At 34.6% G+C, this 12,570-nt stretch overlaps 1 protein-coding gene and 1 non-coding gene across 4 annotated transcripts; both read left to right on the top strand.

The window, feature by feature from the left end:
- Positions 1-471: 471 nt before the first annotated feature.
- Positions 472-8,335, top strand: LOC145596569 (meiosis-specific protein ASY1-like). 3 transcript variants are annotated; one of them, XM_081652749.1, is made up of 23 exons: positions 475-1,689; positions 1,795-1,851; positions 2,579-2,675; positions 2,770-2,838; positions 2,932-3,024; positions 3,286-3,412; positions 3,540-3,609; positions 3,703-3,744; positions 4,161-4,289; positions 4,380-4,493; positions 4,588-4,630; positions 4,749-4,796; positions 4,880-5,004; positions 5,096-5,108; positions 5,211-5,287; positions 5,387-5,491; positions 5,812-5,962; positions 6,045-6,121; positions 6,228-6,285; positions 6,363-6,535; positions 6,650-6,787; positions 6,882-6,966; positions 8,032-8,335. In XM_081652749.1, exons 1-22 carry the CDS (start codon positions 1,687-1,689, stop codon positions 6,936-6,938), a joined length of 1,866 nt encoding a protein of 621 aa, XP_081508875.1. In that variant the 5' UTR covers positions 475-1,686; the 3' UTR covers positions 6,939-6,966; positions 8,032-8,335. The 3 variants fall into 3 exon arrangements, with proteins under 3 accessions (XP_081508876.1, XP_081508875.1, XP_081508877.1); XM_081652751.1 differs by having other exon boundaries at positions 478-999; XM_081652750.1 differs by lacking the exon at positions 3,703-3,744 and having other exon boundaries at positions 472-1,689.
- Positions 8,336-8,817: 482 nt separating this feature from the next.
- LOC145599832 (U6 spliceosomal RNA) lies at positions 8,818-8,920 on the top strand. The gene has a single exon (XR_014104092.1). It is a non-coding gene; the product is annotated as a U6 spliceosomal RNA (small nuclear RNA).
- Positions 8,921-12,570: the final 3,650 nt, after the last annotated feature.

The raw sequence follows: 12,570 nt of genomic DNA, 5'->3' as shown, positions 1-12,570 counted from the left end.
TGCGTGGTACCTCCAAACTTTGCTTGTGTTATGGAGGTGATAAACCTATTCTTGAAGGTTATACAGATGCAGACATGGCAGGTGATCTTGATAACAGAAAATCTACCTCAGGTTATGTGTTTACATTTTCAGGGGGAGCCATCTCATGGCAATCCAAGCTACAGAAATGTGTAGCATTGTCAACAACTGAGGCAGAGTACATTGCAGCTGTGGAAGCGGGCAAAGAGATGCTATGGCTTAAGAGGTTCCTTCGAGAGTTGGGTTTGAAACAAAGTGAGTATGTAGTATTCTGTGATAATCAGAGTGCTATGGACTTGAGCAAGAATGCTATGTATCATGCTCGTACCAAGCACATAGATGTTAGATATCATTGGTTGCGAGATGTGATCTAGGAGAAGCAATTGAAACTGAAGAAAGTCCACACCGACAAAAATGGTGCAGATATGTTAACAAAGGTAGTTCCCGGAAGCAAGGTTGAGCTTTGTAGTAAGCTTGCCGGGATGAGGTTCAAGTGATCATGGAAGTGACTATATCTTCCCCGTGATGGGCTGGAGGGGGAGATTTGTTGGGGTCCAGCCCACTTTTGAGCATAAGTCTTATGAACTTGTGCTATAGCTTATTTTTGGGAGAAGCCCAAAATATTGTCTCATGTGTTAAGTCATTGTTGGACTTTTATTTAGTGACTTCCTTTGAAAGCTTCACAAGGTTTTTCTTGGTAGCCTAAGGTCAACTAAGGGAGTGTGGCTGGCAGAGCAAGAAACACAAGAAAAATCAGAAACAAAAGGAAAGGAGAGACAAGGGTTTCATAGAGTGCTTCTAGTTCGGTTTTTCAGGGACAGCTTCCAGAAAACTGTCCGTTGCCGGAGATTCAACCGTTGGATCGTGCTGAAATTTTGACAGCTTGTTGAGGACACATAGGGCCTCTATTTGAACGGTTGGATCGTTGATTGAAGCTCTGGTTCGTCCGGAATTTCTGCTGGACAGAAACCTACGTTTTTGGTGATATCACTCACTTTTGCTCTCTTCTTGTTAATCTCTTATTGTATGATGTTCTTTGGTGGGTTGTAGTTGTTGTGAACATAATTGGGTTCATTTTGCCCTCAATTTTATCATAATAAGAGAAGAAGAAAGGGTGGACTCCTCACGTCCCGTGGTTTTTACTCTTCGCATTGAAGGGGTTTTCCACGTAAAAATTCCGTGTGTTATTTGCTTTACATTTCTGTTTTATTGCTGCCAATTTGCTGTCCATATGGTTATTTGCTTGGTGAACTACTTTCTTGATTATTTGTGGTAATTGAGAGTGTTGATCTTGGTTGATAGTATTTGAGTTGATCCTTGTGGGTGTTGTGTGTACTACTCGGGTCCTACACATTCCTCCTACTTAGACTTGTAGGTTGTTTTAGTATGTTTTGTTTTCTTTTATTTTGGATGTATTCCTCATTTGCCAAAAAAAAAAAAAAAAAAAAATGCATATGTAATGATAATACATAATAATAATACCCAAAAATTAATACTCCCAATTAAATCTTAGTATAGCGGAAGCAAAACTTCGCGGTCTTTATATACCCCCTGTTTTCACCAATTTTCAACTTACTCTCATTTTCCAAATTCAAATTTTCGAACCATCAATCGAAAATCCTTTTTTCCCTTTCATTCTCTCTCTACAAGCTCAATACTCCGGCGAAAATGGTGATTTTCTCTCTCCTCTTTCCGACTATCTCCTTTGTTATTCTCACTGCATTGCTGTTTTCCAGAATTTTCTAAGTTATTTTTATGCTTCTCATTTTGATGTAGGTTGTCGCGCAAAAAGTGAAGGAAGCTGAGATAACTGAGCAAGAATCTCTTCTACTGGTAAAATTTCACTCATAATCTCAATTTTCAGCTCAATCGAAGATGAATATCGCTAAATCATTTTACAACGCTTCAATCAATAGTTCGATCGTTTGAATTTCGTAATTTAGCTTCTGATTCTTTTACATTGCCTATTTTTCTCGGATTAGGGCTTAATTTTCGTTTTGATGTTCAAATATATGTTTACCTGTGTTAATTGTGTTATCGGCTGGAATTATTGGTGGATTATTCATTAATTTAATTTTGCTGTTATTCGACTAGTTTCGGAAATTTTAGATTGAATTTCCGAAGTTTATTTAGCGAGAAGTTTTGCGAAATAGAGATATTTGAGGAAATTTTTGGTACGAAAAATGTTTGAAATTTTGAATTTGTATGAATTTGATGTTTACGCGCTTCTGCAACTCTGAAAGAACTGTTAATTGAATTTTTGAAAATCTTTCTTGCCAAATTATTGGAAGTTGAATTGCTACATTTTTGGATGATTTTTTGAATCGGAAAATCCGTGACCTCAGATTTAATTTCCTGCCTCAATGAATTCATAATTCTGTTTGTAATATTGTACTGCTTCGCAACTCATGTTATCACTGAATGATCGTAGATAAACAACTCTTCGATAAATCGAATCTCAAGAAGAAGAAAAAAAATATGTAAATGGTGAAAATATAAGTAGGCTGGCCATTTTGGAGATAAGATCAGTACATATAATACTGAAAATGACTTATTGCAGACTAGGAATTTGCTTCGGATTGCAATATTCAACATCAGTTACATAAGAGGCCTATTTCCAGAGAAATATTTCAATGACAAGAATGTTCCTGCTCTAGGTAATATTCTAGTTGATTTCACCTTAGTTTATGTTTGTGAAAATATGTTTGTCTAATCAGTTTGTGTGTTTTGGGAATTCGTGTTAATCATTAGAGATGAAGATAAAGAAGCTGATGCCGATGGATCCTGAGTCCCGCAGACTGATTGATTGGATGGAGAAAGGCGAGTACAACTTTTAATTGATTTCAGCATCCTACCTGTTGGCTCTATTGCTACTTGCTAGCTGATAAACTTGGCTGTGTTGTGTTTTTGCAGGCGTCTATGATGCATTGCAGAATAAGTACCTAAGGACTCTATTGTTCAGCATATGTGAGGCTATAGACGGTCCTATAATCGAAGAATATGCATGTAAGACTCCTATACAAGGCAACTAAAATACACACACACACACACACACACAGAGAAGCACTACTGCATTTCAATGTGTCAGTTAGGTTGATTAAAGGGATTTGTCAGTATGTTGCAATAAATAAGCATGTGTAAATTTGTTGTTCAGTTTCTTATTCCTGAATCTACTTGTCTGCAAGTCTTCTTTACAATATGATGGTAACTTACTGAAACTTGACTAATATGCCTATCTTTATCAAATTGTTTATATACGTCTTGCAGTTTCGTTTAGCTACCCAAATGCTCAAAGCCAAGAAGTCTGCATGAATTTTAATCGTACTGGAAACAAAAAGCAGGGAGGATCTTTCAAGTGCAACTCAACTGATGAAGTTACTCCAAATCAAATGAAGTGAAAACCTACTTTATTAACCTCCTTTTCTCTTAGACTTTTCAATGATATTATATACATGGAGTTCTGCTGACATAGATCAGCTTTTATGCAATTAAATTCTGATTTGAAGAGTGCATAATTGTAGGAGTTCAGCTTGCAAAATGATTCGCACTCTGGTTCAACTTATGAGAACACTTGACAAAATGCCTGAAGAGGTAAAAACTCAGCAAATCAATTACCGGATACCATGAATTTTGTATGCTTTCTTAAATCAAATAAAATATTGATAATACCTTTTCACATCTCAGCGTACAATCTTGATGAAGCTCCTGTACTTTGATGATGTGACGGTATGTCTTTGCTTGCCTGTTGTGTTAGTGCTGATTGTATCTGTGCCTGTCAGTCTGTATCATGAGTGTATGATTAAAAGCTGTTAAATCTTAAAGGTAATAAATTTCTATAAGTTGACACAACACACATAATCTTGTGCAGTTAGTTATAGTAAGACTGGCTTCTGCAGTTCATGATCATATGAGCCATGTTATCTGTATCTGGAAAACCTCAGAATGCAGACTTCTAGTGACCTTGTTCCTTGGATAAACACCTTCAGACTATAACGAGTGCCCATATTATACCCCTAGTTGTTTAACTGTGGCAAGAGCTATGAAGTACATGTGTTTTCTTTGTCCTGCTCCAACATGCCTGTCCTTATGTTTGGATTAATTCCTTACGTGTATATCTAAGTGTTACATCAACTGAACTGCAGCCAGCGGATTATGAACCACCATTCTTCAGAGGCTGCACAGATGAGGATGCTCGTAACTTGTGGAATAGAAACCCCTTGAGAATGGAGGTTGGGAATGTGAATAGCAAGTATTTTGTATTGGCTCTGAAGGTGAGAATAGAAGCTGAGATATATTTGAATCAGACAATTACAGTTCTCACTTGTTACTGCATTCATAATGGGATTAATTTATCTTTACAGGTCAAAAGTGTGTTAGATCCTTGTGAAGATGACAACGATGATAATAATGATGAAAGTGTGAGTTTGGGAGTTGATTCTGTTCATAGAGATGATACTTCAGAATCTGGCAGTGAGGTATGTAACTTATTTGCATTATCAGTGTGCGTGTGCCAATGTTTTGTGTAAGAAATTGTTTATCTCATTGTAACACGCTGTGTATATCATTCAGGTCAGCTCCTCACAAGAAGATCAGTATGTCATCCAACCAGTGGGTAATTGCCCAACTTTCTCTCTCACTTATTAGGCCCTGTAATGGTCTTCATGCAAGTTCATAAGTGACATTGTGTAGATATACTGAATTACTTTCTGTTCTGTGCTTTGCCTTTCCAGAAAAGCAGCAACCTTATCAAGAAGATACCATGGCTTCTCAAGGAAGTGGTAACGACACTTCTCATTTTTAGGGTACTGCATCAAAAGGATAATGCTTACATGTTTTACAGAAAATATCTGGTACTTTGCAGATTTCACACAGGATCCAGCAGAAGATGAACAACAATCAAGCCGAGTCAAAGACTGGATCGTCTCTAACAATTTTGAAACTGTGGAATTCACTGACGTGCTTGCAAATTTCCCTGACATCTCAGTGGTAATAACTTTTTAGAGAAAGAAGACTTGCAATCTATTAATCTTGCATTTTTGCATAGCCTAATGTTGTTTTTGGTCTTATTCAATTGCAGGTGCTGATTGAAGGTAAATTATCTTACTTCATTTCCTGTCAGTGAGGAGTATCAAAAGCAACCTTTGAACTTTCATCATAACAGCATGTATGTGCATAATTTTGATTGATGACAGAGATCATAGACAAGCTTGTTCTTGAAGGTGTTTTAGCTAAATCCGGGAAAGATACATATTCTGTCAACAAACAAAAGGTTATTTGGATTACACTTTGTCACTCCTGCTCATTGCATTTTTTATTTCATTCTTCTGCAACTGTGCACTTTGTTCTGAATGTCCATTTGATGCATTAGGAATCTGAGTATGAATTTGATGTCAAAAAAGAAATCGATGATCAAATTCCAGTTAATGAGGAGAAATCTGCCCCTGCTTCTGGAGAAGATTTCTTGTATATGAAGGTTAGTAGGTCACTTCCACATTTTCTGCATATTAAATGGAGTTTTTTAACAGTACATTCTTGTTCCTTTCGACAGTTTGTGAGTAGTGACAGACGCTTCTGATTAGGCCTTTAAAATTTCTGTTTTTGGCATTGGAACATTTTTTTTTTCTGGACTAGAGAAAAGATAGAGATGATTGAAAATGCTGCAACATGACTTGTTTCTTCTTTCTTTACCTCAAAGGAAGATGCAAGATAAAAATTGTCAATGGCATGTGAATTGATATAATACAGTTTCTGGTTTCGTTTACTGTTTCCTTGACTTATAAGTTCTGAGTGCAGGCCTTGTACCATGCTCTTCCAATGGATTATGTCACAATCAGCAAGCTTCAAAGCAAACTTGATGGTGATGCCAACCAAACCACTGTGAGAAAACTGATTGACAAAATGGCCCAAGAAGGATATGTTGAAGCTACAAGCAACCGCAGGCTAGGTCTGTGTAGCTGCATGTTTTCCTATGCTTCTTCTCATATAAGCTTATACTTTGTATAATAGTTTTTTATGTTCTGTCACAGGCAAGCGTGTGATCCATTCAGATGCAGCTGATAAGAAGCTACGTGAAGTCAGAAAGACGCTGGATTTTGAAGCTATGGTGATGATGGCAATTATCTGTTGGATTTTCCAGTTCAGCTATTCTAAGAGATTATGCTGTTATGCAAGACAAGGCTCTAATTACTTGATTCTAATCTGTTTAACAGGATGTTGATGTTAATGCACAACAAACCAAATCAAACCATGCTGAAGTTGAGAAAACTGGTGAAACACTCACCTTTGTCTGACTCATAAACCAACTACTATAGCTTTCCATATGCTAATTACCTTGTAATTTACAGGAATCAAAAAGGCTGATGTGTCAACTTGTGGCGTCCTTCACTCCATTGGATCTGATATCACACGCATGAGAATCAGATCTGAACCTGATATGCATCAAAATGATTCACTTAGGAGTGATCAGTCTATTTCGAAAGCAAGGGAGGGTCCAAACACTCCCACAAGCAAGACTGGGGTTAGTGTTACTGAAGCACCGTTCTTTGACTTTTAATGTTATAGTATCTGCTAGTATATATTAATGTCCTCTGATAATAAATATAACTGTGACTCTTTTGTGATTTCCCAACAGCCAGCAGCTTCAAGAGAGAGTACCATACCTGGGAGTGGTAAATCCAAATTGAACGGGCAAACAAGAAACAGCAATGAGACTGATGATGTTATGTGCAGCAGACCATCACAAGACAAGCGTTCTAGGAAGGCAAGCACGGTAAGTTACAGTGGCTAAACAAAGCAACTTAGCAATGGTATTTACAGGGTTACAACTAACTTCTGACCTGTAATGTAACTTTGCCTGGACATAGGTCAAAGAACCAATCATTCAATACTATAAGCGCCAGAGATCATCACAAGCTGTTTAGAAGATGAGACTCGACTATTATCAGAGAGGTAAACTTTGCACTTTGATTTAATTATGATTTTCTGGTTATAATGATTCAGTTAAGTAAAGTCACATATTGCATTTGCCATTTGGGATGGATGTTAATTTCATAATCTACATAAGGTATCGCAGTTGTTGATATGTGAGTAGAAATTTAGACTAGCTAGTTAACTACAGGCCAGTTGGTTCTTCTAGAGAGAACTACGTTTTTGCCAAAGAGTCCAACCTTTTCATTTTTTTACTGAATCACTGTTTCTTATGGTTCAATTGAGAGTATAGTCACACATTGTGACATTGTTGAGTGTTGACAAGTGAAAGTTTTTGGCAAGGCTAAAGTAGTTTTCTGAAAGGTAAGCCTAAAGTTTTACGGTGACCTCTAATAAATTTGGGATGATACAAAAAAGATTAGCATGACCCTGTAAGGAACAAAGGGTGACACACAAATTGGATATGGTCCGGGTTCAGATAATACTATTTTTTCCCCCTTCCATAATCTGTCTGGTGGCTGCAAGTCCTTCAGTATACCCTTACAATGGATAGTGGGCACCGGACAACAATTACTTTAATAAAACAATAAGATTTAGACAGTCGTTAAAAAAACACACACAAAGACGATGAACTTTGTCAAATGGTCGGTTGACTTTTTTATTCAATATGCTTAATTAATCATAGTGTACCAACCAATAGACAAAAACCTTAACCACAATAACAATTTATTGTTTTCTTTTTGTTATTGTTCGGTTGAGTCTATTGAAGCATCTTTAATGCAATAGACTTAGGCTAGTTACTTGTTAACAAACAGCCTCAAGATTGTTATCTAATAAATGATCTGTCTCGCATCAAATATTGTGAAGAATCTCAGTATACGAACTTTAATTTTTCGTTATACCATGTTTTTTATTCAAGTTTAACAATGATTTTTTGGCAATTCCTGGTAGATTTGTGTTTAGTCTGTAAAGAATTGCATAGAGCCCTTGTTTAACAATATATGCTTAAATGTTTTGAACACGGGAGTTGGACTGTCTTCATCAAAAGATGGTGTTCTTTAAGCTAACTGATGATGTTGCTTGCAGTTTGGGAGCAACCAACTTGTTGTCCCAGCAAGAAAGCAGTAGGCATGGAACGACTTCGATGGGCCTGATGGCTGACCGTTGGCAGGATCTAGCAATGCAGTACGAGGATACAACTTTTTGACTGCAGAAGCCGTGCTAATATTTGCTTAAGTTTAATACTTTAATTCAATGAAATATTCTATACTTGTATATGCCAACCAGGTTTCCTTTGCCTGGATAAACTGAAAGTGTTCATATACTTGGACTCAAAAGATTTGTGCAGTGAAGTCTTATATAATATATACGGAACATTAGTTTAATGAAAGTTTTCTCTGTTGAGCATGCAATTAAAGCAATCGAATCGTGTTGAAAAGCTGATCACAACCTGTGATCTTCCTTCCCTCTCCTCAAAACAGGCCCGGTCGATCCTGTTATTAGTTGGAATATTGAAAATCAATAGATCTTTTGCTGTTTCAAAAGCCTGGAGCTTCTGGTAACTTCTTGCTGAACTAATTCAATCTTAGTCATTAAGCTTTATAAGTTTTGAAGTGCAGAAAGTTGTATATTGTTCCAGGTTGGTTTGATCTGTGATTGTTATATTGAGCTACTCCATATTTACAGTTGAATGTTTTTTCGTGGATTCTCAATAGTTTATAGACCAAAAGTATTTTATTTTTCTTTCATGTTTGTCAGCAGATTACTGAATGCGTAATATTGACTTGAGTCAACTGAACAATTTAGAGTCCCACATCGAAACTTTAGGAGAGTGCTTACTACTTTATAATGCTCAACCTTCACCTATAGTTTGTCCCTTCGGGGACATCTGATAAAATTGGAACGATACAGAGAAGATTAGCATGGCCCCTGCGCAAGGATGACACGCACAAATCGAGAAATGGTCCAAATTTTTTTCACGAAAATTTTTGTATAAATTTGATTTTTTTTTTTTTTCCTTAAATTATTTTGACAATAATCGAGCAATGACGAAAAATTATATATTAATTTTTCCCCCTTATAATTGATTTTTTTTTTTTGGTAAAAATACTTTGACAATAATCGAGCAAGGATACCACGATTACACGAATTAATTGAGCAATTGTCCAAATTTAGTTTCATGGTATATTTCAATCATTTTTCATGGTATAATATGTCGAATGTCGCTAAGGGAGTAATATACTAATATGTCGCTAGATTAGTTTCATGGTACGAGTATATTTCAATCATTTTTCATGATTTTTTTTAAAAAAAAAAAACAAAACATTTAAATATGTTTGTTATCAGAATTGGGAGTAAGCAAACATATTAATCACTATGTTGAAATTTTCAACATAGAGGAATTACACTAAATATTTTTTTGGCATTAAAAAAAAAAGTTATATGTAACTAAACCCAAATTATGACTCATCATCTTGGATACCTAAAATGAATATAAAAAAGAGTTTAATACAGGAGGTTAACTTCAAAGTTATTCTTCTTAAAAAAGATAGAAAGGGCCAGATTTGTTATTAGAGTAGAAAGCATTAAGAAAATGCATTATCCATGCATGACTACTATAAAATTGTCAAATGGGGTACTTGGACACTTGACAGTGGGTCCACATAATTGTGCCTTTTTTTAATGCACCCATACTCAATAAAAATAACAAATCATATCATTGTTCATACTAGTCGCAGTAGGTAGCTGGTAATGATTATTGTGCTAATTTCTTACAAGTATATGCTATTATTAGGCTCGGTTTGGTTGATCTTATTTTGTGAGAAACTATTTTATAGAAGTACATAAAATTATATATTTTTATCAGAATTTATATAAATTTATTCTATGTTTTTAAATTAAATTTATTTGAATATTTTAAATTTATTTTATCGCAACTTATTTTTTCTAAATTTTCTAAAATAAGAAAATAAGATGAAACAAATATAGTATACACAAAATTGTTTTGCATATAGCCTTATTTTCCGACTCACATATGATCAATACCAAAATCAATTTATTCATTACAAATGAACATAATCAATTCACTCTGAGCAAACTAAGCAAGTAAGCAGTAGCAGCCAGTTGAAACTTTAACAAAATATAATCTGATTTCTGAATGATATACATATACCAATTCCCAATCTAAATTCTAACATAGTGAAATTTAAGACAGATAGTTTAAGATTTGCACATTATTTATTATTGGGTCTATTCTCCATGATTCTGAGTTGTCCCAATCTCATATTTTTAAGATAAATAAGCCCATAATATTATTTCAAAAATATAAGTAAAACCCAAAAAATCCCAATATTTCTTTGAATTTTATGAGACAGCAGGAGAGAGAAAGTAATTGATATGTCTGCAACATAAAGCAACAACAATTAATAATACTCCTACCAAGAGAGAATCTACACTTTCTCTCTCCTCTTTTTTTTTTTTTTTGTTTTTTTTTTCTCTTCTCTTTCTCCTCGTTTTCCTCAACACAACTATACAAGAATTTTTTTTTCAAGACAAATAAATACAATACATACGGTATAACATACTCTGTATATATATACTCCCTCTGCTTTTTAAGTGTAACAATTTGGTCTATACATTTATCATACTACCTCCGTTTCTTATTACTTGCAACAAATGAATATTTTATATCTCACAAATAATACCCCTTTGTTGCGAGTAATAAGAAACGGAGGTAGTACTTCGTACATCACTTTGCTCACTTACTCAGTATTTATAATATCATCATTTTTTTCATTATTATAAATTATAAAAATGTTTTTATTATGAAAATATTCACTGTGACTAAGGGTCTATTCTGATTGACTGACCTGAACCGAACTTATTGGTGCTGAATTGAATATTTTATGAGAGAAGGAGATTAATATAAGAAATGAAGTAACTGAACTTATTGGAGCTGAACTGAATATTTTTTAAGAGAAGGAGATTAAGATAAGAACTGAACTGAACTTATTGGAGTTGAATTGAAAACAAGCTGAAGAGAACAAGCTCTAAGCCAACAACATATCATAAGATAAAATTAATCATTTATACATTAGCAAAAATTCAACTCAAAGTCATTTAAATACTTAATGCATAGTTCACCAATCACCATTTACAAATGTTGCAATTTTAGAGGGAGTATGTATATATATATTCAAGTGACACATTAATTTTAATTATAGATGAGAAGGTTCGAACACGTGACCTCTTAAAGAAAGGTTATTGTTCAACCATCTAGACTAATTGTCAATTATGTTTTAACTTTGCAAATTAATAATATTGTACTATAAAGTATTGAAGACACATACTACATACACACTATTAGATGTTCTTAAAATTAACAGTTACACAACTATAAAAGTAGTAACCCGGGGTAACGCCCGAGCTACTCACTTTAGTTACTTATAAGGAGATCATGTCTTATGATTTCTTTTAACTATCACATATTTCTAGTAAATGTAAAATGTAATTCAGTAGCATATCTAATAGCTAGGTAGGATATGGGGAGGACCGAGCACATTTGTATCATTGTATGAGTTAGTTTCCACAAATTATCATTACTTTGGCAGAAATTAATTTAATTTGTTACACATACACATACACACACACACAAAAATATATATATATATATATATATATATATATATATATATTAAATTAAGGTTTGTTGAAAAAATAAAAATGTCATGGTATGAAAAAACATTTGTGCGTTTAATAAATTATTCATAAATATAAATTTGTGAGAAGTGAAGAATAATAATAATAAAAAAAATGTAAAAGTAGTGATCATGAGGAAAAAATAAAACATTATTTAATATGCTCCTCACGTGCGTGTTTTGTCATGAGTTGCTAAACTTACACCGTCTCATAAAGTGTATTTGATGAGAGCTACATATAGCATTACCCATAAATAAAACCTATATGCAGCCTTAATCATTAAATACACTTTAGGGTGTTCGGTCTAAGAGGGGGAGGTTTTAGAATTGTTCGCGGTGCGTGTGAGTGGTTTTTGGTGATCGCCTTGAAAGGGGTGGTTTCAAGCTAAGAAGTGGTGATCTTGAGGTTGTTCAGGCTAAGAAGGGGTGGTTTTAGAATTGTTCGGGGTGCATGTGGGTGGTTTTTGGGTGTTTTGGGCTGAGAGAGAGTGGTTTTAGGGTGTGAGATTGGTGGTTTTGAGGTGGTTGTCGTTAGGCGACGCTTGCGACGAAGGTGGGTGGTGGTCAAATTATTAATCACCTTTACTTTCTCGCTCACTATTATGAAATGTTGTCTTAAAATTCGTGTTACAGTGAAAATTACAATTAATATGTGACGAAGGAAGTACAAATTTTAAAACCCATAATCAAATACGTGCCAATGGTTCAATTATAAGGACTTGCTTGCAATTTAAATAAAGTTCCTAGCTACATGCTTACCATTGGAGAATAAAAAATTGAGCAACATGCTAGCAATTGTAGCTCAACCAAGCTACATGCTTGATTGAAAAAGAGACAAATAATCTCCATTCATATTGGAACATGTGTATAATTATCTATTTTTTTTAAAAACTTTATTTTTTTGCAAACTACAATATGTTGTGGCTTA

This window comes from Chenopodium album, chromosome 20 (genome assembly GCF_948465745.1).
Source record: "Chenopodium album chromosome 20, dcCheAlbu1.1, whole genome shotgun sequence".
NCBI lineage: Eukaryota > Viridiplantae > Streptophyta > Magnoliopsida > Caryophyllales > Amaranthaceae > Chenopodium > Chenopodium album.
The sequence above is the reverse complement of the archived record's forward strand: the minus strand, read 5'-3'. Positions and strand labels throughout refer to the sequence as shown.